Source organism: Triticum aestivum, chromosome 6D (assembly GCF_018294505.1).
Source record: "Triticum aestivum cultivar Chinese Spring chromosome 6D, IWGSC CS RefSeq v2.1, whole genome shotgun sequence".
NCBI lineage: Eukaryota > Viridiplantae > Streptophyta > Magnoliopsida > Poales > Poaceae > Triticum > Triticum aestivum.
The window spans coordinates 52,529,114-52,556,695 of NC_057811.1; the positions used below are offsets into that span (position 1 = coordinate 52,529,114).

The 27,582-nt window shown below is 48.8% G+C and overlaps 1 protein-coding gene across 1 annotated transcript; it reads left to right on the forward strand.

The window, feature by feature from the left end:
- The first annotated feature begins 4,438 nt into the window (after positions 1–4,438).
- LOC123142419 (uncharacterized) lies at positions 4,439–26,187 on the forward strand. Its single transcript, XM_044561344.1, has 2 exons — positions 4,439–5,589; positions 26,022–26,187. The coding sequence occupies exons 1-2, from the start codon at positions 4,439–4,441 to the stop codon at positions 26,185–26,187; spliced, it is 1,317 nt and encodes a 438-aa protein (XP_044417279.1).
- Positions 26,188–27,582: the final 1,395 nt, after the last annotated feature.

Genomic DNA, 27,582 nt, shown 5'->3' on the forward strand with positions numbered 1-27,582 from the left:
ATAATTATTCAAGAATATTAGTGTTACTAAATAATTATTTCAATTTTTTTGAATTTTGGTCGAATCTGGTCAAACGGTGGTCAAACTACTTACTCAAGAAATATTAGTGTTACTAAATAATTATTGTTTTTTAGAATAATAGTTTCAAACTCAAACAGTGAAACGTGTGACTTCATGCTCAAGCTAAACTCCTGAGGGTTAATAGGATTGACATCTTAATATTGACAGGAAAACAACAAGTGCATACTTGGAAACGAGGGGGAATAGAACCCGGAAGTTAAGCGTGCTCAGGCTGGGGTAGTGAGCGGATGGTGACCGGCCGGGAGTTAGATGATTTGGAATGATGAGGGATGATTAGAGATTAAAGGTTAAATTGAGCAGTGATGAGGGATGATTAGAGATTAAGAGGTAAAATAATTCAGAAATTTGAAAATCGGAAAAAAATTCAAAAAAAATTTGGAAAACAATTTCGTAAAATTTCCTTTAGTCGCGGTTGGTGTTACCAACCGGGACTAAAGGTGGAGCTCCAGACAGTAGCCACGTGGAGGGCCTTTAGTCCCGGTTCGTATAAGAACCGGGACTAAAGGGGGGGCCTTTAGTGCCGACCCTTTAGTCCCGGTTCCAGAACCGGGACTAGAGGCCCTCTAGAACCGGGACAAATGGCCCTTTTTCTACTAGTGAGGGTGCTTCATACCAAAACATATACGCGTATGACCAACAAGACATTGAATATGCTTTGTCAGCTGTTGAATACTGCTTTGCCTGATCTGGGCTTCCCGAAATCTGATGCTGACGCTAAGAGAGCTCTTTCTGATCTTGGTCTTGGATATCAGACCATTCATGTATGCAAGTATGACTGCATTTTATGTTGGGGAGACTATGTCAACAACATTCATTGTCCGCACTGTGCTACGTCAAGGTGGAAACACGTTGATGGGAAGAAAAAGTTTCCTCACAAGATCCTTTGATACTTTTCAATAATTCTACGGTTACAAAGAATTTTTTTGTTCGGAGGAAATATCAGAGCACACCCGGTGGCACAAGGAAAAGAGGGTTCAAGAAGGTAATGTAATGAGGCACCCCTTTGATGGTGACGCATGGAAGTACTTCGACGGAAAAGTTGGAGAATTTGCTAAAGATGCCCACAACTTGAGGTTAGGATTTTCAACTGATGGATTCAATCCCTTTGGACACATGAGCGGTGCATACAATATGTGGCCTGTTTTTGTCATTCCATAAAACTTCCCACCATGCATGGACAAATCCAGTTTCATGATGGCATCGCTGATACCTGGAAAATACTCGCCAGGAAAGGATTTTCATGTATGTAGCCATTGATAGTAGATATGCAGAAGCCGTGGGTTGGTGTGGACACAACAGATGTATGCATGGGAAAACCTTTCAATTCGCGTGCGATGCTTATTTGGTCTATTCATGATTATCCTGCATATGGCACTACCTCCGGTGGAAGCACAAAGGGTTATTATGCATGTGTGCATTGCGATGAGAATCCTTGCTCTGAAAAATAAAAAATTAAATTGGATACATTGGCCATCGTCGATTCCTTCCTAGAAAACATCTTTTTAGAAGACAGGCATAACCGTTTATTAACAAGACATAACATAAGGATCCACCATGGAAGTTCACAAGCGAAGAAGTTGATCAATACTTATAGCTTGCTAAGGAGAATTTCAAATCAGGGAAGTACTTGGTAATGCAAGTAGAAAGAGAAAGTGCACATATAATAATCCCACATGGCACCTGAGGGCGAGCTTACATGCTTTGCCATATCGGAAGAATATCTTGTTACCTCACAACCTGGATGTTATGCACACTGAGAAGTACATGTGTTAGAGTATCATTGGTACACTCCTTGAACTTGATGGTAGGAACAAGGATACCATCAGCGCAAGATTGGATTTACAACATATGTTGATGTGGGATGATCAGGTGCCGCAAGAAGATCCGAAGAAGAAGGGTTTTTACAAAAAGTATCATGCACCATAGACACTTAGTAGGGAAAACAAAATAGAGTTGTGTAATTTTCTAGCTAATAATGTCAAATTCCCATATGGTCATGCTGCAAACCTGGCAACATATGTGGATGTTGAGATCGGTAAATTACACGGTCTAAAGACGCATGATGACCACATACTCCTGTAGGCTATCTTACCAAGTGGTCTTAGAGGCATCGTCTCCAAGGAGATGTATGAGACTATCGCTTTACTATGAAGATTTTTTTAAGGAGTCTGTGCCAAGACATTAAGAATCGACGTCGTGAAGAAATTGAGAGATGACATTCCTGAAATTCTTTGCAAGCTTGAGAAGCTCTTCCCACCTGCTTTCTTCGACGTAATGGCGCACCTAGCTGTACATCTTTCGGATGAGGCACTACTAAGGGGCCTATCCAATATGGTTGAATGTTTCCAGTTGAGAGAAGGCTTGGGTACCTCAAGTCAACTGTGCGTAACAAAGTAAGGCCCGAAGGCTCAATTACGGAGTCCTATATCAGCAATAAGTACTTGATCTTTTGCTCCATATTTTTGAAAGAAGACATAGAAACCAGTTTTAACAAGCGAGATAGGAACATGAGTAAGAATATAAGAAGAAGAAAAAGAAAAAATCTTGGATAGGAAGCCTAGGTATATTTTCGTATGGTTGTCCTGTTGGCATTCAGGCGGCCCATAGGAAAACATGCTCGGAGGAATGGGGAAAATGCATAGATATATACTTGACAACTATCCATAAGTAGAGAAGTACATGGAGTAAGTTTCAATCACCTAACTAACTCGTACTACAGCGTTGCGAACGAGTATATTTTAACTAAGTTCATGACTAGTTTACTTATTTTTCCACAGGGTTACCAAGGAAGAATTAAAGACAACCGATGTGCAAAACTTGGAGCAGAAGAAGGCGGAGTTCATTAACTGGTTTGCAGATCATGTAAGGAAGTTAAGAAATGCGCCTGATGATTTAAAACTGCTGTCAAAAGGGCTAGACATGCGGGTACGTCCGTGGGATGCCTTCACTATCAATGGTGTTAGGTTTCATATCGTGGACTCTGTAAAGGACCAAATGACTCACAATTTGGGCTTCACCATGAAAAGTGTTTGATACATCTCCAACGATCTATAATTTTTTATTGTTTCATGTTATTATATTATCAATCTTAGATACTTTATATACAATTTTATATCATTTTTGGGAACTAACCTATTAACTCAGAGCCCACAGTGGCCGAATGGGATGGTGGATCAGACGATGGGGCGGTGGCGGTGGTGGCCGACAATGGCCGAATTCCGTATTGGCGTTGGCAATGCAAGGGAAAGGGGTTAGTTTAAACTGGTGGTTGGGTTGCACGCGACTCCAGGTTTCGTTTTGCTACAACCATGCGGCTACTATTTGCAGTAGGAGAGGCAAAAAATTAGGGTTGCCTTAAATTTTTTACAACCCAGTATGTAGATAGGTCATGTTTTGGACATCTTTTTTAGTCCAAATGCCCCAGGAAAATGGATTTGGGGAAGCTATCCTATTTTATAGGTATATAGTCTTTTGGAGCTATATATAACCCATCATTTACAACTTTGAAGAAACCTACTTGATACATTAAAAAAAACGTAATACTCTCTCATATGCATATTATTACCTCTGTATCAAAATATAAAACGTTTTACAGTTTAGTTGTTACAGAGAAGTACTTGACTCTCATTTAGCAAAGGGAATAGGTTTTTTCTTTTTCATTTCGGCAAGGGAAACTCCTACCACCTGTCTCAGGCCTATCAGCCATTGGCCCTAGTAACCAGACCGCCCAGCCACTGCCGCCGATGATTCCCCACTCCACCGTCATCCTGGTACTATAAAATTCACCAAGGTATTTTTTCACCATTTCGAAAAAGGGCAGTGGTGCTATCTGTCCCAGGCCTATCAGCCGTTGGCCCAGGAACCGAACCACCCAGCCGCCGCCGCCCGCCCGCGGCACTGCCTCCAACGAATCCCCACACCCGCTGTCATCCTTCTAGTTACAATCCCACCTCCACATGCCCTTCAGCCACCGCTGAATTATTCCCGGTCGGTTACCGCATCTGACGATGAAGGTGACGGAGGCAGAGCGAATTGACACCTCGCCGCCACCTCCTGTCTCCTCCTGGTTTGCCGAACAGGGCTGTTGAGCCCGCCATACCCGCGCTGGTTTGTTATGTTCTTCCATCTCTCGGATTCGGTTCGATCCTACAGAGCAGTTCGATTTAATAAAGTTCAAACCTTTTTTGGGAGTTGCGTAATCGGAGTCGGATTTCCGTGACAGAATCAGCTCGCAGCATGAGGGGAGGGCGGGAGGCCACCCATAAGTACGCCCAAGAGCTTGCCTGGCCGTGCCCCATCCAGGATTGCAACCTTCCAACGAGCAATTGTTTGTTCTGAAAGTGCCAATTTATGTCCAATGGCTGGTACCTGTAGCGTATCCAGGGTGTTGAGTCTAGCCATCCACCAGAGGAATCTGCGTCCTCTAGTCTTCCGAGTGCCTAAGCTGCTAGGTTTTCTTCCTCCCGGTTTGCCGAAGAAATTCCTCAAAGAAGAACACATCCATGGACCTCTGACCGAGGTTGCAGTTGCCCAATTGCCAGAGCTGCCACAGGATGTCCTGATGTCCATATTTGCACACCTGGAGATCCCTGACCTGATGCGTGCCTGCTCCGTCGGCTCCTCGTGGCGCTCCGCGTATTCCAGCCTGTGTAAACTTGGGCAGTACCAGTGGCGCCAGACGCCGTGCCTCTTATACACATCTGAATCTGCTGGTGATAGCGTTGCATGCCTCTACAGCCTCTTGGAGAAGAGGTCATACAAGTTGACTCTCCCGGAGCCACCCATTCGCAGCAGGCATCTGATCGGGTCCTCAAATGGCTGGCTGATTACTGCTGATGAGAGGTCCGAGATGCATATTCTCAATCCCATCACATGTGAACAGATCGCTCTCCCGTCGGTGATCACCATTGCGCAAGTGACTCCCGTTTTGGATGAAACAGGTGCCTTATGTAAGTACATTTACTCTCGGAACACGGCGGAGCACCGTAGTACCACCGATCCTCAAGCCGTTGATCTTGGCGAGCTACGACAATACCCCCAGAAAAAGGCATTTGTATTTTATGATGCATCCGCAGGAGGCTACATCGTGGTGCTTATTCATGATCCAGATGGGCAACTCTCATTTGCTTGGTTAGGGGATGACAAATGGACGTGGCTGAAACCACGTAGTTTTTTTCAAGACTGCGTGTACAAAGATGGCATGTTATATGCAGTGGCATCGCTAGGAGAAATTCACGCCTTCGATCTCAGAGGCCCTGTGGTCGCAACGGAGTTAATTGCAGGCTGGGCAGATATCTTCAGTTGTCCAACATTTTACATTGTTCAGGCTCCATGTGGGGATCTGATGCAAGTTTTTAGATCCCAACATGTGGTTGACTGTGATCCATGTGCTGACACTGCAACGCATGTCCACTATACCTCTAAGATCAAAATATTTGAAGTTGAGACTATGCCTGAAAAGGTTGTGGGAATAAATAGCTTGAAGGATCATGTGTTGTTGGTTGGGCAGTATCGATGTCAAAACCGGCGGCTCTCGGGTAGGGGGCCCCGAACTGTGCGTCTAAGGCGGATGGTAACAGGAGGCGAGGGACACAATGTTTACCCAGGTTCGGGCCCTCTCGATGGAGGTAATACCCTACTTCCTGCTTGATTGATCTTGATGATATGAGTATTACAAGAGTTGATCTACCACGAGATCGTAGAGGCTAAACCCTAGAAGCTAGCCTATGGTTATCATTGTTCTTGTCCTACGGACTAAACCCTCCGGTTTATATAGACACCGGAGGGGGCTAGGGTTACACATAATCGGTTACAAGGGAGGAGATCTACATATCCGAACTGCCAAGCTTGCCTTCCACGCAAAGGAGAGTCCCACCCGGACACGGGACGAAGTCTTCAATCTTGTATCTTCATAGTCCAACAGTCCGGCCAAAGGATATAGTCCGGTTGTCCGAGGACCCCCCTAATCCAGGACTCCCTCAGTAGCCCATGAACCAGTCTTCAATGACGATGAGTCCGGCGCGCAGATTGTCTTCGGCATTGCAACACGGGTTCTTCCTCCGAATACACCATAAAAGATTTTGAACACAAGGATAGTGTCCGGCTCTGCAAAACAAATTCCACAAACCACCGTAGAGAGTATAATATTTCCATAAATCTAATCTGCTAACAACTTTTCATAACGTGACATCACACCACGGCCCGATCATTATTTGAACCGCTTTTCTCAACCAGCTACTACACATATTGCGAGGCGGTTTTCTTGGCACGTCTTGTCGAAGCAGAGATCGTGTCCCCTTATCACGGGATTCTCATCAATAAGGGTGTGGGTAACCCAACCACGCCATCAATTACGGCGCTTGGGGAATAAGCAAGTTTACCAGGCAGGTGAGGAGGCGCATAGTTTGCTCTGTCCTTATAAAGGGACACGGACTCCTCCTTTTTACCCACGCCTTATTCTTCCCTGCCCATCCATTCTCGCGCACTCGAGCTCCAGCGTCCAAGTTCGCATCTTCCCCGCAAAATCACACCAAACATGTCCAGAGCGGGAGGCAAGTGGACGGCCTCCTCCGTTATGGAGGAGAACATTACGAAGCTCTGGGAAGCCGGATACCTAGCCGCAGATATCGCGCACCGGCTCCCAGATGCGGGGCAGATCATCCCCACCCCTGAGCCTCACGAAAGGGTCGTGTTTCTTACCCATTTCGTCCGCGGACTGGGGTTTCCCCTCCACCCATTTGTCCGAGGGCTCATGTTCTACTACGGGCTGGACTTCCATGATCTGGCCCCCAATTTCATTATTAACATCTCAACGTTTATCGTCGTGTGAGAGGCCTTCCTCCGCATCAAGCCCCTATTCGGCCTGTGGCTGAAGACCTTCAATGTTAAACCGAAGGTGGTGGTCGGCCACCTAGCGGAGTGCGGAGGCGCCATGGTGGGCAAAATGCCCAACGTCACCTGGCTTGAAGGCTCCTATGTGGAGACCGTAAAGGGGTGGCAATCGGGGTGGTTCTACATCACTTAGCCGCGTGACACCAACCGGGTGGCGGCCCCCAAATTTCGATCCGGAATCCCCTGCGGCTCACCTCCTGGAAGGAGAAGGGCCTATCCTGGGGTTCATCGGTGGAGCTGACCGGACTCCAGACCTGCGTCAGAAATATGATAAGCAAGAAAATCAAGCTTGTCAACGTGGTCTAAGTCATGCTCTTCCGCCGGATCCTCCCGTGTCAAAGACGGTAATTCAGTTTGTGGGAGTTTGACCTGGCTGAGCAACAGACGCTGCGAGAGCTCTTCGACACGACGCACAAGGACGTCTGGAAGGTGCTGTTCAAGGGCGCCGAGGTACCTCCTCCCCTTACCGAGGATCGCGGGCTCAGCGCAAAGCACCCTGCTAATCCGGTAAGTCTTTTATATCTCATAAGATGTTATTTTCCCCAGTATAACCGTGTGAGGGATCTATGGCTCCACACCTTTTAACAGGACTGGGTAGCGACAGCGGAGCAGATCGATTGTCCAGCCCCCCTGCCCGAAGATCCAGCAGATGCTCTACTAATGGAGATGTTGGTTCCGGCGCCTTACGAGGCGTCGGAGAAGAAGGCCGTGGGGACCAGGAAAGGTCTCCGGCGCAAGGTTATATCGGACTCATCGTCCGAAAACACCGAGGCGCACTCCTCCCAAACGAGGACAAGGAAGAGGAAAATTCTCCCCCCAGCCAGGGGAGACAAGAAAAGGAAGGCCGCCCCATCTGGGGAGGCCGAAGGGTCCAAGAAGGGAAGAACTCTCCTTCCAGACCGTTCCACGGCGGCCGCTTTTAGCGACGAGGAATGGTTACCCAGGGACAAGCCCCTGGCGAAGTCGTAAGTATCCGGATACCATAATAGTTCTTAGTTGTTTTATTTTATTGCTTCTTATCACGCCGAACATGATTACGCAGTCCATCCCAAGCCCACATCAACGTATCTTCTTCGGATGATTCTTTGGGCCCGTCAGATATGAACAGCGATTCACTCCCGACTGCCTCCTCCCCCCGCCCTACGGACGACACCGAGGTGTTGTCTCAAAGTGTACTGAACCAAGGGGAGACAGTTCCGGAGGCCCCCCAAGGTGACATTCCAGGCGCTGGGCGCACGAGGGGCAAGACTCCCCTGGGCCCTTACGCCGGGGGTAGCAAGTCTAGCCTCCAGCCGAATACTGTGCCGGAACCTCCAGTGGTTCCAGATTCTGTCAGGCAACCCCTCGCTAAGAGGGGCAAGCCGTTCGTGTTGATGGCCTCTGTCCATCTAGAGGCATCGGACAACTTGCTGGAAGCGCTTCGCAGCGCTTCCATCGACGAAGCGCACCGCACTATAATGAGTGTGGTGGTCGAGAAGGTTCAGTCCGCCAAAAGCGGGCTGACTGAAGCCTGTGCCAGCCTCCTAACAGGCTTTGAGGTTAGTAATCAAGTTATAAGAAAATGTCACGGCATAGACAGTAGCCCCTGATGCTCTGTTCGGTGTTCGCAAAGAAAGGCCGAATAGAGGATCAAATAATAATCACAGGAGTCTAATCAGAATGTGTCTATGTGAATAAGCAGGCTTCACTACTGGCCGCTGCCCCTCGTACCGCAGAGGTCGCCGCACTGAAGCGGGACCTTGAGCGGTCCAAGGAAGAGCTCGGCCTTAGCAAGAGGCAGCTCGAAGAGAACAAAGGTAAGTGATACCCCGTTTGTATATTGATAAAGAAAAATGTGGTTTTTGAGTAATAGGATCGTCATGAATTTTGCTAGGGGCCACGATCGAAGTGGCGGCCCTGAAGAAGGCGATGTCCGAGGCCGAAGACAAAGCGGCCAAGGAGCGCATCGAGCAAGAGAAGCAAGAGGCCCGAGTCGGCGAGGTGCAGCAAGAGCTCCAGGATCTCGTCAAAAAATACGAGTCCTTGGAGCGTGACTCTGAGATGCAAGGGTCCGAGCTTGCGAAGGCCCTCGAGAATGCACAAAATGCCAAGGCCGAAGCCCAAAAGGCACTCCAGGAAATTGAGGCGATTAAGAAGATAGCGGCGGGTAAGGCATTCATTATGCAAAGCAAGCATGTGACGGAAACTTTTCTTTTACTTACCCAAATTCGGAGCTCTCCAGGAGCGTTCGCAGATCTACCCAGCAGTGTATCGGATGCCGCGGAGTTCTACCGGGCCGAGGAAGGGAGCTCAACGGAGAAGTTGTTCTGGTCTCAGTATACTGGGACCGAACATCCGATGCCTTTGAGCGACCAATTGAAGCAAATGGTCGAAGGGCATTATAGTCCGGATGTGGCCTGGCGAGCCCCTCCCTGGTAGCTACTTTGGTCTGGTAAGATGGCTTGTGAATGCCTGCCCATGGTTTGAAGTCATAAAGCGGTCTGTCTGCATTGAGGGTGCGTGCAGGGCCTTTGCCCGGGCGCAAGTGCAATGGGCGAAGTTGGACGCCGAAAAGCTGGTGACGGAGGGGCCGCCGCAGGGCAAGGAGCATTGCCACCCCGAAAAGTATTATGACAGTGTCCTGAAGGGTGCTCGCCTTGTGGCAGAGGAATGTGCTAAGGATGTAATATTTGAATGAATGTACTCATGTGATCCTGTAATATGAAACCAGTTCATGTGCGTTATATAGCGCTTGTTAATTTAAAATATTACCTTTTGTGCGGCCGTTTATAAATTTTGAGAATTGGTGAGTAGTCGGCTTCTGCCCCCATATAACTAGTACTGAGGTGTTCGGGATAAACCTGACCACTCTTTATCCCAATATTGGGTCCTTCGAAGGAGGTGTTCAGCACAACGAACCAGGCAATCGGACTATAAAGCTTTATCGCTCTCACTTAGCCATAAAAGTCTACAATTTTAAATTTTGGTGAAGCCCCTAGTATTCGGAAGGCCAAACTTGGGGCGCTATGTACGCCTAAATCGGACAAGGCCGACTCCTCGCCCGAAGCCGAAAAAATCTTGAAGGATTTGAGACCTCTCGAACAGCGACCGGCTCTCGCCTCATCATGACTGTTAGTTTTCGGCTTTCTCTACTGAGGTGTTCGTCCAGACGAACCGGGACACAATCGCAGTAGTTCTCCCAGCGCTACCTTAGCCGATATAGCGGAACGTAAGGTACCAAAACATGGGAGCCGGGCAAACCCAACTATTGACCCAAGACATGATTCGGAGCTGATGCATATAATGTTATAAGTTCGGGGTGTCGCACTGTCGAAAGTGTCCGGACTTTTCATGCCGTGTTATGGGGTACACTAAAGCCCCTGGCGCACTGGTCATTTCAAAATGTACGGGTGCAATTTGTCGTCAAGAAGCGGACAAGGAAAACAAAAAGAGAAGCAATAATAATACGTCAAAGTGTACGTATACAATTAATGCAATAAGCAAAAAATAGGACTATTTGACATGTCCTATCCAAGGGCAAGCTGCGTATGGGTATGTAAAAACAGGTACATCAATCGTTATCAGAGACGACCTAGGAATTTCCTTGTACGTCAGAGCTTCTTGCTTCCTTGGTATTTTCTTGCCGTAATGGGCCCGACAATCAGACTGCCGGAAAGGGCTTCGAGAGAGTAAGGTCCTGAAAGAGAGAAAATGATAAGGGTATATCGCCCCAGGGGCGGTTGAGCCGCATTGTGGGACGTGCCATAGCCGTGCCTCCACCTATGCCCATGGTATCTGCGTAGTTATGTACGCGCGGCACAAATTTCGCCGCTTGACTGGGACTAGGGCGGAGGTCGAATTGCTAGGCGAGCTCTAAACGTGCCTGGCGATCCTCCTGTAGGGTACTCCGGACTCGCTTGAAGGTGTCCGGGGTCTTTTTTGCCGAATTGGCGGTTTGCCTCATAAGGCTGCTTTGTGCTTCTGCTGCGAGGGCCGCAGTGTGCTCCTCCGTACGGAGCGAGCGTTCTGTGTTTCCACTAACTGTTATAACCCCGCGAGTGCCTGGCATTTTGAGCTTGAGGTATGCACAATGCGGTACGGCATTGAATCTAGCAAATGCGGTTCGTCCGAGTAGTGCGTGATAGCCACTACGGAAGGGGACGATATCGAAGATTAATTCTTCGCTTCGGAAGTTGTCCGGAGATCCGAAGACCACTTCCAGTGTGATTGAGCCCGTACAACAGGCCTCTACACCTGGTATGACACCTTTGAAGGTGGTTTTTGTGGGTTTGATCCTTGAGGGGTCTAAACCCATTTTGCGCACTGTATCCTGATAGAGCAGGTTCAGGCTGCTGCCACCGTCCATAAGGACTCGAGTGAGGTGAAATCCGTTGATGATGGGATCAAGGACCAACGCGGCGGAACGGCCATGACGGATACTAGTGGGGTGGTCCCTGCGATCGAAGGTGATCGACCAAGAAGACCATGGGTTGAACTTTGGGGCGACTGGCTCCATCGCATAGACGTCCCTCAGTGCACGCTTCAGCTCCCGCTTGGGAATATGGGTTGTGTATATCATGTTTACCGTTTTCACTTGGGGAGGAAATTTCTTCTGTCCTCCTGTGTTCGGCGGCCGGGGCTCCTCCTCGTCGTCGCTATGTAGCCCCTTTTCCTTGTTTTCGGCATTCAACTTGCCGGCCTGTTTGAACACCAAGCATTCTCTGTTACTGTGGTTGCCTGGTTTGTCGGGGGTGCCCTGAATTTGACACGAGCGATCGAGTATGCGGTCCAAACTGGACAAGCCCAGATTGCTTCTTTTGAACGACTTTTTCCGCTGACCGGATTTAGAGCCACTGAATCCGGCATTAACTGTCGTGTCTTAGGCGTTGTCGCCGTTGTTGCGGCGCTTATGTCTGTTGCGTCGTGGCCTGCCGTTGCTATCTTTGGCATCTGAATTGCCAGGTTCTCGCGATGTGTTGTTGCTGCGAGCCAGCCAGCTGTCCTCGCACGCACAAAAGCGGGTCATGAGTGTCGTGAGGGCTGCCATGGACTTCGGTTTTTCTTGGCCGAGGTGTCGGGCGAGCCACTCATCGCGGATGATATGCTTAACTGCCGCTAAGGCCTCGGCATCCGGACAGTCGACAATTTGGTTCTTTTTGGTTAGGAACCGAGTCCAGAATTTCCTGGCTGATTCCCCTGGCTGTTGAGTTATATGACTCAGGTCATCAGCATCCGGTGGTCGCACATAAGTACCCTGGAAGTTGTCCAGGAATGCGTCCTCCAAATTCTCCCAACTGCCGATGGAGTTTGCCGGCAGGCTATTGAGCCAATGCCGAGCAGGTCCTTTGAGTTTTAGTGGGAGGTACTTGATGGCATGTAGATCGTCGCCGCGGGCCATGTGGATATGGAGGAGGAAATCTTCAATCCATACCGCGGGCTCTGTTGTACCATCATATGATTCGATGTTTACGGGTTTAAAACCTTCCGGGAATTCATGATCCAGTACTTCATCAGTGAAGCATAGGGGGTGTGCGGCGCCTCTGTGCCGGGCTATATCACGACGCAGTTCATACGAGTCTTGTCTGCTGTATTCAGCCCGGCCGGATTTGCTTTTAGTATATTCGGCATGACGGTCGTCGTCACGTGCTAGGGCGCGCCCCCGTGATCCGTAGATCGTTCTTGCATGTCCTTCTTTGTTTTCCAGTATATCTCGCAGGTCCTGCATGTTGCCCCGGGCCTTGTATTTTTGTTCAACTGGCGATGGGGTGCGGGCTGGAATGCGGCCTGATATGCCGCTTTGTCTCGGCCACGAGGTGGCCGGTCAGCCGCATCATACGCTGTAGGCGTAGGTTTTAATGCTTCCTTCTCGAGTTGAGGTAGCAACCTGCGCTTGGGGTAACTTTTGGTTGGGCGCTCGAGTTCGTACTCCTCGGCCGCTAGGACCTCAGTCCATCTATCTGCTAGCAGATCTTGGTCAGCTTTAAGCTGATGTTGCTTTTTCTTCGGGCTTTTTGCTCTGGCTATGAGCCGGCGCTGAAAGCGCTCCTGTTCGACGGGATCCTTAGGCATGATAAAATCTTCATCGCCGAGGCTCACCTCGTCTTCAGAGAGAGGCATGTAATTGTCATCCTCTGATTCTCCGTCTGCTGCCTGTTCTTTAGGGCTAGCTTGATCATCCTCCCGCTCGAGGCCTGGCTGGGTGGGATTGTCTTCGTCTTCGGCACTATCCGGAGCGGTGTTGTCTCTTGTGCCGGTATCGCTGCTTTTGCTATGGCGGGGCTTAGAGCGGCGCCGCTGACGCCGGTGCTTGGATTGCTTTTTGGGGGGATTATCCTCCGTTGCCTTATCGCCATCGCCTTCTTTGGGGGTGTCCACCATGTATATATCATATGATGAGGTGGCAGTCCAGCGCCCTGTGGGCGGTGGTTCCTGTTCATCTCCTGCATTGTCGTCCATACCGTCGATGTCTTCGGAGCCGAAATCGAGCATGTCGGTTAAGTCGTCGATAGTGTCTATTGAGTGGGTGGTGGGTGGGGAACGAATCTCTTCGTCGTCCGCTTCCCACTCGAGCCGGACATAGTTCGGCCAAGGGTCTCCAGACAAGGAGAGAGACTTTAATGAATTTAGCACGTCGCCCAGGGGCGAGTGCTGAAAGATGTCCGCGGAGGAAAACTCCATGATCGGTGCCCAATCAGATTCGATAGGCACTGACGCAGGTCGTTCGGATCCCGTGGCCGGGGACGAATCCAAGAGTCCGACGACACAGGTCTCATGGGAGGTGAAGTCAGTATTCGGCTCTATAGACACTGAGTGTGCGGCCTCCGAGGTGGGGTCCATCCACCCGTCCTCGGACAACGCACTCTGCTTCGGATTTAGGGCCGGAGTAGCCACGGGTGTGATCTCCTGAACACCGTCCGACGGCAGAGTTAGGTCATGCTCGTCATGACCGTGCGGTGCACCTGACATAGGCTCGAATCCGTCAAAGATCAAGTCTCCACGGATATCGGCCGTATAGTTTAAATTTCCAAACCTGACCTGACGGCCAGGGGCGTAACTCTCGATCTGCTCCAGATGGCCAAGCGAGTTGGCCCGCAGTGCGAAGTCGCCGAATACAAAGATCTGCCCGGGGAGAAAAACCTCACCCTGGATCGCATTGTTGCCGATGATCGAAGGAGCCATCGAGCCTTATGGCGACGACACAGTGGAACTCTCAATGAAAGCACCAATGTCGGTGTCAAAACCGGCGGATCTCGGGTAGGGGGTCCCGAACTGTGCGTCTAAGGCGGATGGTAACAGGAGGCGGGGGACACAATGTTTACCTAGGTTCGGGCCCTCTCGATGGAGGTAATACCCTACTTCCTGCTTGATTGATCTTGATGATATGAGTATTACAAGAGTTGATCTACCACGTGATCGTAGAGGCTAAACCCTAGAAGCTAGCCTATGATTATGATTGTTCTTGTCCTACGGACTAAACCCTCCGGTTTATATAGACACCAGAGGGGGCTAGGGTTACACAGAGTCGGTTACAAGGGAGGAGATCTACATATCCGAACTGCCAAGCTTTCCTTCCACGCGAAGGAGAGTCCCACCCGGACACGGGATGAAGTCTTCAATCTTGTATCTTCATAGTCCAACAGTCCGGCCAAAGGATATAGTCCGGCTATCCGAGGACCCCCTAATCCAGGACTGCCTCAGGCAGAACCAATCACTTTGTCTCTCTGCTGAAGAATATCCATAGTTGAAGGCAAACAATGTGTATGTTATGGATGACCACAAGTATCTAACTTTTTACAAGAATAACCGGCGTGACATTGCAGTTTTTAACCTGTCAAATAACAGTAGTGAGGAACTTGTCTCCCCTCCACTTTGGTCCAACTGGTCTACTCCCATATGGATAACACCTAGTCTTACAAAACTGTATCCAACATTGGACAATCTATGAGTTTGTCTTCCTGTACAGATAATATAATTGTATAGCAGATGATGTAATGCAAATGTTTTATATGGAAAAGGGAATAAATTATGATCATTGATTGGAGGACATTGCAGTTGGTGAGAGTTGATGGATAAAATCCAGCTCTAAGGTCTGCATCAAATGCTGCATGTTCTTCTGTTGCTTCAAATGGGTGGCATGTGTAATAGATAAGCTTGAAATGTATATGTTTTTTCTTCCAATGCACCTTAGTGGCTTGTTTATGTATATTATACTGTGGGGCTTTGTTTTGACAATGTTGCATATTACTCTGCCACTTGCCTCTTATTCATCTAGGTCCAGACTAAACGACATTTTCGCCTATGGAGAATCTAGGCCTGTAGATACAATTCTACAGGAATTGTTCTGAACATTGAATACTGTCACTCCAGCACATTGCAACAGATGCTTTTTGACCATGGTAAACTGGTATCGGTCAGGCAATGTGAAGGTGATCATATCTTGTGTTATTTTCCCTGGTTTGAATATGGACCATACGGAAATGGGCTCCTAATCATGTATGCATTGCTGTTGAACCACTTGTAATGTTTCTCACCAAAGCTAAATACATAGAGTACATTGATCAGTTCTTTTATTGTATATTGTTTCAACATATGTATTAAGTTCGTCTTGAGACACAATTTCTGTCTTGTTTGGCCTTGGCCTCCAGTTTCTTAGCTGGAGCCACATCCACTAGGTTACAGTTAGCTTCACATATCATTAAAAATAATGCTAGCTTTGCTATAAAGTGGGCTGAATAATATGCACAAATCATAACCAGATAGGCAAGTATTTCTAACGATTGCAGCTTCTTTAGAAGAATGTTAACATCAAAGTCTGAAAATAGAATGTGGACACCATATCAAGAGACATCTTCAGCATCCATCTTCTTATATATGTAGTTGAAGGTGCAAAGTTCCATCTTTGTAAAGTGTGAGCTTTTCGTGGAATTTTAATTATATAATATTGCTCACCATAGTGAATTGTCTAATTTGCTGCTTCAATGTAAGGCAAATGATTGCAAACTAGATACTCGGCCGAGTATGGTGGGTTAAGGTCTTGATGCCGACTCCAGGGCCACCATGCGGGCATGGTCATATCTTCTTACTTCAGGATAGACACATGCCGGCTCCTCTTCTTCTTTATCTTTCTCTTTCTCTCTTTTCCCTTTTTCTTTCCCCTCCTACTCCTTTTTTCATGTTAAGGTCTAGTGATGGCCTGCTGCATCCCCCGTGCAGCGTTAACATCACCTTCATGTAAATGACCTCGGTCATCCGGGCACTGCCCGTTTTGAATGCATAAGGTAGAAGGTACCCTACCTTTTTATTCAAAAAAAAGTCGCGGGGGGGGGGGGGGGGGGGGGGGGTTTCTCTTTATTCTTGGTCAGCTTTCCACGTGTTTGAAAAGAAAGAAGTTCATGCCATTGAAGTAAATTTTGTGGTGATCTTCATTTTTCAGGCTGCACATTTGCATCCACAGCATTTGAGGATTGTGGCATAATATCCCGAGCTCAAATATTTTTAGCACCATTACAAATTCAACTGAGACAGTACTGAGGTGCAATGTGGAAGTCAGAGTAGGTCTACAAGAAGAATACATATCTATTGGACAACAAGAATCAATGGGCTATTTTCATGTCTCTTTCTTTCTTGAGTCTATCTTCCTAGTAGCCGTCATTTTGGGAGAACCAACTGCGCTTGCGAAGCTAATCATTGCTCCTTCAACAATCCATAACTATACTGAAATCTGTGGAGATCCAAATGTCTGACGACATATATTCTGTTTCTTCTCATAAAAGAACAAGCTTCAGTGCACAAACCTACAGGAGATAAATAAGTTCAGGTTAGATACAAAACATGGATAAACTAGTACTATTCATTGAAGTTGCTAGAAGAATACAGGTGGGGAAGGCCTGAAAAATCTTCCCATTGGATTCCGTGTTTCCTCAACGCCACCAGAGCCCAGCCTCACATCTGATGTTCGTATCTGCAGAATCTAATGTAACATAATCACTCACTACATTTGACAACTGGAATTCGATGATTTTGCGGAAGTGAACAATCATCTGCAGACGTAAACTCAGTTATGCTCAAGAAGATAGAATAAAGTATTATTAATGTGTTGGTGATGAGTTACATCTCGATGGGGTAGTGATGAATTTCTCCAGGGCTCTTCAAAAAAACATACAGTGCACAACAAATATCCGAGTGGAAGCTTCATTCGATCTTCACAAAACTCTTCAGACCCCCTCTCATTCTGGTAAGGATCCTCTTCCTTGTCAACCTGATGAATATTAGGAATTATTATTTTTTGCTTTTCTGGTATTTGCACAGGTTACCAAAAATCTAGTATTTGCACAGGTTACAAAATACACATTACACGGTACAGAATATAAACATCACACAATAGAATTCATCATATTAGTCTCCAAATTCGAAATAACGAACAAAGTTCAAACATTAGCCAAGTTTAGGTCTCGAGACATTAGCAAAGTTCATCATATATATTAGCCGAGTTTGTCGTCACATTACAAAGTCGATATCGATCATCTAAACTACCATCACATAGAAGAGAGCTGCGGTCACGATGAGCATCATCGCGATGAAACTGGTCTTCATCCGGTTCCTCCTCCGATCCCTCCTCTCTCCCGCTAGATAGCGCGCGTATCTAGCTTCCGCCTCCGCCCTAGTGGTGTACACTTTGTAACTGTTACCGCTGAAATGGTGAACCTGTCTCCGACACTCCTCCCAGTCGTCGTAGACTCTGGGAACCTTACCCTTGTACACGACATACGACGGCATCTCTATGCACTAGACAAACAAAATGTTACTAGCAATTCACAGCCAATATATAAGCAATATATAAGTATGCAACAAAAGGATCGGAAGAGAAAAGCAACACATTAATAGCACGATTCATGGTCCTACTAATAAATAGCATCGATTACATATAAGTTGAACGACTGTCCTAACTAAAGAGACATACAAGTTCATTAAAGTTTAATTACAACATGAGCTAATCGATATTTCAGAACTACATAGCATCATTACTTTCGACTCGACTCAGGGACCGGAGCATGGATGAAGCCGGCGTCTTTCATGATGGTCATGAAATCGCGATCGTTGTCATCCTGCATTTGTAGCGTTGTTTCTATTTCACTGTTGGACGATTGATATTTGAGGTACAACTACCCCGAGGTACGAAGGACATCTTGATGGATGATTTCCGCAAACTCTGACTGGATGCGAAAGAATTCTTGTCTGATGTCCGCGTCCTGGATTGCCGACAAGTGTGCGGCCCAATCTTTGAGATTAGTTGGTAGCAGAAGTTGATTATGGTCCCGTACGATCACCCGCATGTGATGGAGCGCGTAGTAGGCATCCTTCTGACCGCCAGGTGGCTGCTTGACGCAGGGGAACGTCGTTACGTGGGTGAACACGTGCTTGCCGTACCTACAAATTGGCCTCCTGAAGGTGCCTCCAGATTTGGCATAGCCGGGGAGAGCATCATCAAGAACTTTCTTGATATTTGTGTAGTCTTTCTTCGACTGACGGTCCGAGTCAAAATACCTGGCCATGGAATATTTCGGGCTTAAGAGGATGAGTGTGCAATGTGTGTCACTGCACAAAACACGGAATGTTAGAAAAAAAAGAACGATCGAAATCTAAGAAATCATATGTTACGGGGCGGTGAGGGGATGACTTACTCGGGAAAGTAATGCACGAGGAAGTTATCCTTATCTGGGTTCGCCAGAATGACGCCTTCGAGGTATGAACTCGCGACTTGCCAGTCCCCAGCACTGCCCAAGATCTTGGCACGCATGTAGAAGGGGTCGACTATCATGATGTCCGGGGTCTTGTCTCTAATGATCCGCATCTCCATACTGAGCGAAAATAGCCGAATGAAGGTGTAGTGCAGCGGATGAAGGTTAAACATAGCGAAGATGTCATCCAACCGCAGGACGATCATACGCCCGATGTTGCTATCGACAAAGCCCTTGCCCTCCGGCACCTTAGCCATGAAAACCGGGTATGCCACATCATTCTCGGAGAGGCGCCGCTTCTCCAAAGAAAGAACACTGTCATGCAGACTCAGCATAGCACCGGTTGCAGCATTGAGCAGATTAGTCGGTAGCATCGGCCTACCCGCCACATGCACCCTCCTCGAGATATCCTTAGGTGAAGGTGGCCCGTCCCGAGCACGGATCGTACTCGGTGCCGACTGGCTCGCACCCTTGTTATTTTTTCTTTTCCATCCCTTCTACTTCTTCTGTTGTAATGGGAACGAGTTCTACTCAGAGACCACCTTCTTGAGTGTGTTGGGGCTGATAATATTTCGCACCTCGGCTATCTGAGGCTCGGTGAAGGCGGTAGCTGGAGGCGTCTCCTGAGAACTGAACGCCAGACAACGCCTGTCGCAATTGGGTTTCTTCGCGGTACCAGCGAGATCGCGATCGTCTTTTGCAGGGTTGGGTTCTTGAGAACGAGGCCCCAAGAATTCGTTACCGTACCCATCATGTTCGTTGAAGTACTTATCGACGTTGGAAAATGTACCGTCGTCGTCGTCATCCGGATCCTGTGCCATATGCATGTCCGGATCAGCTGAAGGCGGTAGCGTTGCGGCGGTCTTTCCATGGCTTGGCGTCGGCACGACTGGCGGTGTTGTCTGTGGGGTGGTGTCCCCCGCCCCCAAACTAATCTGGCTCTTCGACCAAAGCATGGACCAACTTATGCAGGCGCTGAGGGTCATCACATCATCTTCGTCAGCCCCAGGGCGTCGATACGGAGGTAACAAGTCATCGCAGCCCCGCAGTACCTGAACCAGTTGAACCCTATACACGGTGAGTGGCATCAGATTACCGTGGAACACGCGGTTGCCCAGTTGAATGATTCTGGCCTTGGCGACATCGATCAACTCGCCGCCCAGGAAGTGCAGGAGAGTGCATGGAACGTCGGCGGCGCCCTGCGAAAACATGTAGGGCGTTAGGGATGCCCAGTCAAAGGCAAGGAGATGAAGTCATCAGCCGAGAGGCTTAGTTACCGTGATGGCGTCGAGCTCGGCTAATGTCGAGGCAGCGCCAATGGCGGGCGTGCAAGTGACGGAGGGGCCGCTTGCTGTCGAGGTGCCGGCTGCCGTATTCTTCCCACACCCGGGTGCATTAAGCTCCAATTCTGGCGCTGACGCCGGAGACACCAATGCCGCCTCCCTGGAGACACCAATGGCACCGCCGGCGCGTTGTACGAGTTGCTGCCCGTGAAATTGGGAATCGGGGGCGGCCCCTGTTGGCCGCCTGCAATCCACGCTAGCAACCCCTCAATCAAGGTAGGCACAATGGCGGTGATCGTCGCTCCTAGTTGGTCTCGCACTTGTTCTTCGACTATCTCCGGAATCCGCGCCACTTGTGCCTTGTGTTCTTGAACCTCACGTTCCTGGCTTTCCGAGCTGGTCTTTCTCTCCTTTCGCCCAGCGTTATAGTATTCCGACCATTTCGTGGACAAGCCTTTGCCGGCCACACGACCAGCTGACGACGGCTTACTGAACTTATCCTTGTGTTTCATTACGTTCAACGCCCAATTTAAAGTGGTGTCCCAAGGGGAGCTCTGAGACGGCCCCGCGCTACTGCTTTCAGTGTCCTTCGGAAGGAACGCGAACCATTTAGAAATTTGGCTTCATTAATTAGAATGCAACCATATGGAGCTAATTACCCGGGATCTCTATCTATCTGGCGATACGTTGTGTCATCCATGCACCTGACGCATCCAGAAAATCCGTGGACCACCTGCCCCGCGACATATAAGTAACCGAGATAGTCGTGCACCGTCGTGAGCAGTGCGGCTCTCACAGGGAAATATTCTTTCTCTGCGGCGTCCCACGTATTGGCTGGCTTTTTCCACAGCGTGTCTAGCTCCTCTTTCAGCAACCTCAGATACAGATTGATGTCGTTCCCTGGTTGTTTCGGCCCTTCAATTAGCATGCTCATGTGAATGTACTTCCTCTTCATGCACAATCAGGGGTGAAGGTTGTACATCCACACAAACACAGGCCAGGTGCTATGTGTGCTTCTCTGGCTGCCAAACGGATTGACTCCATCGGTGCTCGCGCCCAGCACGATGTTCCTTGGATCGTCCCCAAATTCTGGGTGTTCGAAGTTCAACGCTTGCCACTGGCTAGCATCCTTAGGGTGACTCAGCATCTTGTCTTTTTTATTTATCTCCGGATCATTTCCGTCATCTTCTCGCTTCATCTTCTTTGCTGCATTAGGGTCTGCGAAGTACCGCTGCAGACGAGGAGTGATCAGAAAGTACCACACCACTTTTCGAGGAGCTTTCTTCCTCTTCTTGTATCGAGTGACGCCATACACCGGACATATGGTAGACTCCGCGTGCTCGTCCCGATAATTGATGCAATTGTTCATGCACACATGGTATTTCATGTGCGGTAAATCCAGAGGACACACGATTTTCTTCGCCTCCTCGAAACTGGTCGGGCACTTGTTCCCCTTGGGAAGACGTTCATGCCAGAATGACATGTTCTCGTCGAAGCATGCGTCGGTCATTTTTTGTTTTACCTTCATCTCCAGAGCCATGAGCGTTACTTTCAAGCGGGTATTCTCGGGCTTGCATCCTTCATACAATGGAGTAACCGCATCTATCTCCAGTTGATCCAGCTTGGCTTTCTCTCGAGCGGCAGCTCTTGCGTTATCCGTCTGCTTGAGAAGCAGCTCTTGAATATGAGGGTCCTGCACCCAGCCCATCGATGGTCCATCGTTGTCTGCTCCGGCATCTTCATCTTCATGATCATGCCCTTCGTCTTGATCTTCCTCATCATCATGTCCGGCATCTTCTACATGATGACTGTGTACTGCATCTACTTCGTGATCAGGTCCTGGAGATTCTTCGTCTTCTCGCCCGCCCTCGCCGCAGTTGTCTGGCTGCCCTTCCTCATTTCTTGCCCGGCCCCCATGGACGACTTCATAATCATCTTCATCACCTTGCCACCGATAGCCATCCATGAAACCACGCAAGAGCAGGTGGTCCCGCACCTGTACGGAATCCGGGTCCATAAGGCTCTTCAGCTTGCATCTTCGACACGGACATCTTATCTCCGTCTCATTCTTTTGAAGCATCTCGGCCTTCGCGGAGCTCAAAAACCTATTCACAATGCCTTCGGTCATCGTGCGGACCATGGTCGCCTGCAGGGTAGAGCAAAACGATATTTTAGAACCAAAAAAATGTTGGCATGACTCTCCCTAAAAATAGGACCAAAAAGAATGCATGGTGCCAAATTCTCGCCGAAACGGAAATGAATCATGATTCCGACAAAATATTGGCAACTATCGCATTTCAAATACCGTTACCTGCAAACACAAACATATGCAACACCATAAACATATGCAACACCACAAACATACGTAGATCTAGGCCATAAAAAGTGTGTACGTTGTTGGAGGGAGAAAAAATTAGATCTAGAACATTAAGAAAGCTTTCCCCTTACTTACCTATCAAAAAAATGAAATTTAACCACTTAATTTGGGTGAATCTATGATGCAAATGAGGTGATGAGGAGGAGGCAGCCGAGACCAAGCTTGATAGAGGTGGAGAGAATGGAGCGGGGAAAGTGAGTGTGGTAGGTGGCTGTCCAAAATATCTAGCTGCTCCCATGTTACAGATGGCGCACCACCTAAGAATTCGCCATTACTAGTTTTGAAAAAAAAGATAAAAAATGAGGTGAGGAGGAGGAGGCAGCACTATCCACTGGCGCCCCACTACTAACATGTTTCTTTCAAAACTAGTAATGGCACATCACACACCAAGTGCACCATTAGTAATGTGGCCAATAATGGCGTACCTGTATCTGGTGCGCCACTGAGCAGTGGCGCACCACATACATGATGCGCCATTAATGTCCATATTAGCTATAGCCGTTTTCCTAGTGGTGTGGAAGGAGAAGTTTCCCTCGATGACGAGGCGCCTACGGTGACTTCGTAAATCTAAAGATGATATGTCGGCTCAGTCTTTCGAAGGTGCTCTTAGGGGTAGGGTGTGCGTGTGTGTTCATAGAGATAAGTGTATGCGCGTATGTATAAGCGTTTGCGTCTATACTGTGTTAAAAAAAGACAAGCAATGACACAAAGCACGAGCACGACATCAAGATATGTTAACAAAGTTCACTAACATGCTACATTTGCGGGGTATGACTATGGGCACACCTCTCATGTACTAAATCAACATAGTACAGATCAATGACAAGCCCGCCAAGGCCATCACACATCGCTTAGACCACTGCACCATCGGTTGTGCTCTTTTTTTTTTTGCTCCAAACCGGTGTCTCGATGCTGCAAGAGGTTACACCATCAATGCAAGCAGGTCACACGACATTGCAAGCAAACGCACGTGCAGCACGATGTGGACACACAAGCCAGAAGCAACACGCATCTCACTTGGGTGTCCGCATCATTAAAAGTTAGAAAAAACTAATGCCCACACGTCTGGCATCTTAAACATCGCCCACACGCCTCCTTTACAACTCATTTTGCCACATGTGAACAGATGACATCAGCAGAAATCTTTTTGGTTTTCGGCTTAAAAATGTTTTATCTCCTAATTAAAAAATAAAATTAAAAATCCATTTTCACCATTAAATCCCTCGACGAGATTTTCAAAACTAGACCCCAAGTTGATATGTTTTGAATATTTTTTTTGCCCAAAAGTTGCCATGATGTTTACACTGTAGTTGCCATAGTGCTTAAACTAAAGTTGCCATGTGGCAATTTCAGTTTGTAGAGCATGACAATTTTAGTATTTTGATGATGGCAACTCCAGTACTTTGACCATGAAAATTATTTTTTGTATGAACCATGGCAATTTTAAGTGCATGCGTCATGGCAATTTTAGTTTATGGTTCATGACAAGTCTAGTTTCTTAATTCCCCATTTTATAAATGTCAGAATTTACTTTTAAATGTAGAAGAAAATAGCTGAAACATATCATGGCAACTTCGGTGTAAACGCCATGGCACTTCATGTGCAATAGACATGGCAACTTTTAACCCAAAAAATCATCGAAATATATTGATATGAGATCTAGTTTCGAAGATCTCGTCGTGAGGAACTTAATGATGAAAACAGATCTTCAATCGGATGTTTCATCTAAGAGATAAAACATTTTAAAAACTGAAAATCCAAAAAGATTCTCACATGCATGCATGCGGTGACGTGGCGCGGTTTGTGTGTCATAGAGCATGTGGCCACGTTTCGCTCACACCATACGTGTGGGCGCTAACATTGTCCTATAAGTTTGCCCGCTTGATATGTTTTTTCTGCTATAAAGCCAACTGACCAACGCTGCGCCTCCAGGAGGCATTGTTGCAAGCCGGGCGCCTACCTTTAAAAGGCTGGCCGCTCGATGTGTTTTTTTGATGCTAAAAAGACAGTTGTACAACACTGTGATGCCAGTCGTAATTGTTGCAAGGTGGACACGCGTTGTTATCTGGCGACAACGACAGCGACAGCGACGATCACGACCCCAACCCTATTATCGGAGGGCCGAATTAGGGCCGTCTCCAGAATTCGAGGCCCCGGTGCAAATGTCAAATGGGGCCCAGAAATTTGAAAAAATGTATAATTAATATAACTAGACATATTTCCACTTAATTATATAGCTTTGAATATGTGTATTTAGCACAGTATTGAAAAATATATCATATAATAATGTTAACGAGTAGATGTACTGTTGAAATAATACACTTTTTTGCGAAGTGTACTGAAACAAGAAACTGACCATATATGCTTTACCCAAAAGTATCATCCATCTAGTATTTCTTGAAACAAAACTTTTAAATCCATTGAATCCACTCACAAAAGAAAAATCCACTGAGTCATTCTTGGAATGAAATATGCTAGTAATGTAGCAGGAGAGCACACACGAAGAATTAATACTAGATTACAAGTTAGAATTATTATTTTGTGAAAATGAGATTTTATTGCTTAACTTTACAATGACATCGGTGTATCAAATCAATCTCATTTGGCCCATAATTAGAGCGACCCCAATGCAGCTACCCATTTCGTCCGTCGCCGTCCGCTTTGGTCGATGCGGATAAAAGTGGAGGCACAACGCGCCGACCTATTTGCAAAACGCGTCCACCCCGATCCATTCGCAAAACGCGTCCACCCGACCCATTCTCGGCTCAAATTTACGGCAGAAATCTGTCGGCGCGGATGCGAAGCGTACGCCTCGCGCGCCATCTCGGTGTGCGCCGCGTCCCCACCTGGTGGCCGTCCAACTACCGCGGTCAGCTTAATTTATCACGATCGCCCACCTCGGGCCCACGCGTCAGTGACGGCGGTCGGCCTTTTTTAATCCGAGCATGGGGGGGGGGGGCGGTCCTCATCCGCTTCTAGAAGCCCCCTGTCCCCATCTTGCCACCCTATGCTCTCCCGTTGCCGGCAACCCTAGCCACCGCAAGAATGGGTTTATTCTCCGGCAAAGGCAAGGGCACCGCCACCCCTCTCCCCCCCTCCGCTGGCGTCTTCTTTCCGGCCGAGGCAGCGCGTGAATGTCCCAGTGCACCAGGCGAAGTGGTAGTGGGAGAACCGTGTCCCTCTCCCCTACCCCGACGTCACCTTGCCATACGACTGTCACTTGGATCCAGAGAGGATCCCAGTGCCGGCGGCGCCGCGGTCGGCGAGGACGCACGCGGAGGAGGTGCGGCGCCGGCGGGCGCTCCTGACGCCGGAGCAGCGCCGTGACCCCCGCCTACGACGTCGACTCACCCTATTGGGGGCGTTGGTTCGCCTTAGAGCACGAGGAGTCCCGGCGCGGCGTCCGCGATGTCTCGCATGGCTTCTCGCCGCCGCCCCTCCTTGTTCGTGACGAGGACCAGGCGGCTGTCCTCTAGGAGAGCGAGGAGGAGGAGCGGCGCAGGGAGGAGGAGGAGGTAGCGTACGAGGTGTGCATGGCGGAGGCCATGGTGCTATCCGCAGCCGGTGACTGCATAGTGCCGCCCTGGCCCCGCCGTCTCCAGCGAAGGTCGAGCCAGAGCCGACCCCCATCGAGCACTATTCCTGGACCGGAGTGGTACGGTAGTGGGTCAGCGTGCTGGCGATTTGGATGGGGGCGACGGAGGCGCAGGAGCTCGCCTATCTCGAGCAATGGGGCCAGCGAAGGCTGGCCGAGGAGCATCGCGAGAGCGAGTACCTTGAGCAGTTGGAGCGCGACGCCGAGGAGGAGGCGCACCGTGGCCAGCCGGCTATGACATAGCCCGCGGCGGATGACGTTGCCACCATCTGGAACATGGCGTTCCCCTGGGCCGACCCTACGCCGACGACCGACGCTAATCGACCTCACCGGCCCCGACGACGACGAGGACGCCTAGGGCAGCGTGCCGCCTTGTCGTTTAGTTTTATTAATGTTTAATTAATTTAAATGTGGACGCGTGGACTCTCGCCGGCCTTTGTTGCCGGTATTAATGTTTAATGTTTTTCCGTTTTCGGATTTTTTGTGTTCTATTATTTTCGCGCGCCGTAAAAATGAGTCGGGCCAGTGTTGGGCGCATGCGTCGACCAAAACGCGGAAGCGATCGTGGGTGTCCGCCGGGCCGACCCAAACGGATAAAAAGCGGACAAAATCACTGTCCGTTTCGAGTTGCTCTTAAGCCACACGGCTGTGTTTACTTGACGATGTCGTATCTGAGCTGTTGAGTATCGTGATTATTAGGAAAGCTAGGATAGCGTATGATATTATTCTACCTTGCCTTGTACTCCAAGATGATCATATACTCTTATATATATGCCCACGAGCCTCAAGCAATAAAACAAACTATTCCACCAATCACCCCTTCTCTTCTAACATGGTATGAGCCTAACCAATCCAAATCCTAGCCGCTGTCGTCGCTTCCGCTCCGCGCCGTACCCGGGGCGGTCGGTCTCCATGACCGCCGCCGGGGGCCGCGCCGTCCGTACCTACGGTTTGTCGGCTAGTCGTGTTGATTGCCTGCCCTAGAGAGTCTCTCTTTTCAATCTGTTGACTGGGATTTTCTCTCTCACCGATTTATTGATCGGTGTTCTTTTTTGGTTTTCCGATCTACGATCGGTTTGCGTCGTCCGTCGTCTACAACACGTGTCTACTTCGTTGACATTTTCATCACGCATCCAGGCAGCTGCATCATGACGTCCAACGCTTGAGCGGCGGCCGGGCGCACCTTCCTGCGCTGGCTCATCGTCGCAAGTTGTGTGGCCTGTGGCCCCACGCACGTCCCGTGCGAACCCTGTCGCTCGCGTGCCCGCGTGGTGTGATACGCTCCTCCACTGACTCACGGTGTACATGATGGCCCGTGCATGCGGATCACAGCCTATTTGCACCTGTTGCGTTCCATGTGGACTTTGCAGCATACAAGAATATCAATATCAAGTTTACATGTCTCTACACCGATCGAGCAATGGGCTGTAGTTGCACTGTCCCATCGGACTGCACCGCCTTCGCCCCGTGGTTCTCCCCAAGAATGCACTGATCCGTGCCGCCGCTGCGTCGCCCCTTCGGGTCGTAGCGCCGCGGCACATGATCCCGCCGTCGTCCTGACACCGTTCTCGTGGTTGCACCACCCCGCGCGCTGCCGCTGCGTCGCCCCTTCGGGCCATAGTGCCGCGGCCCGCGGTC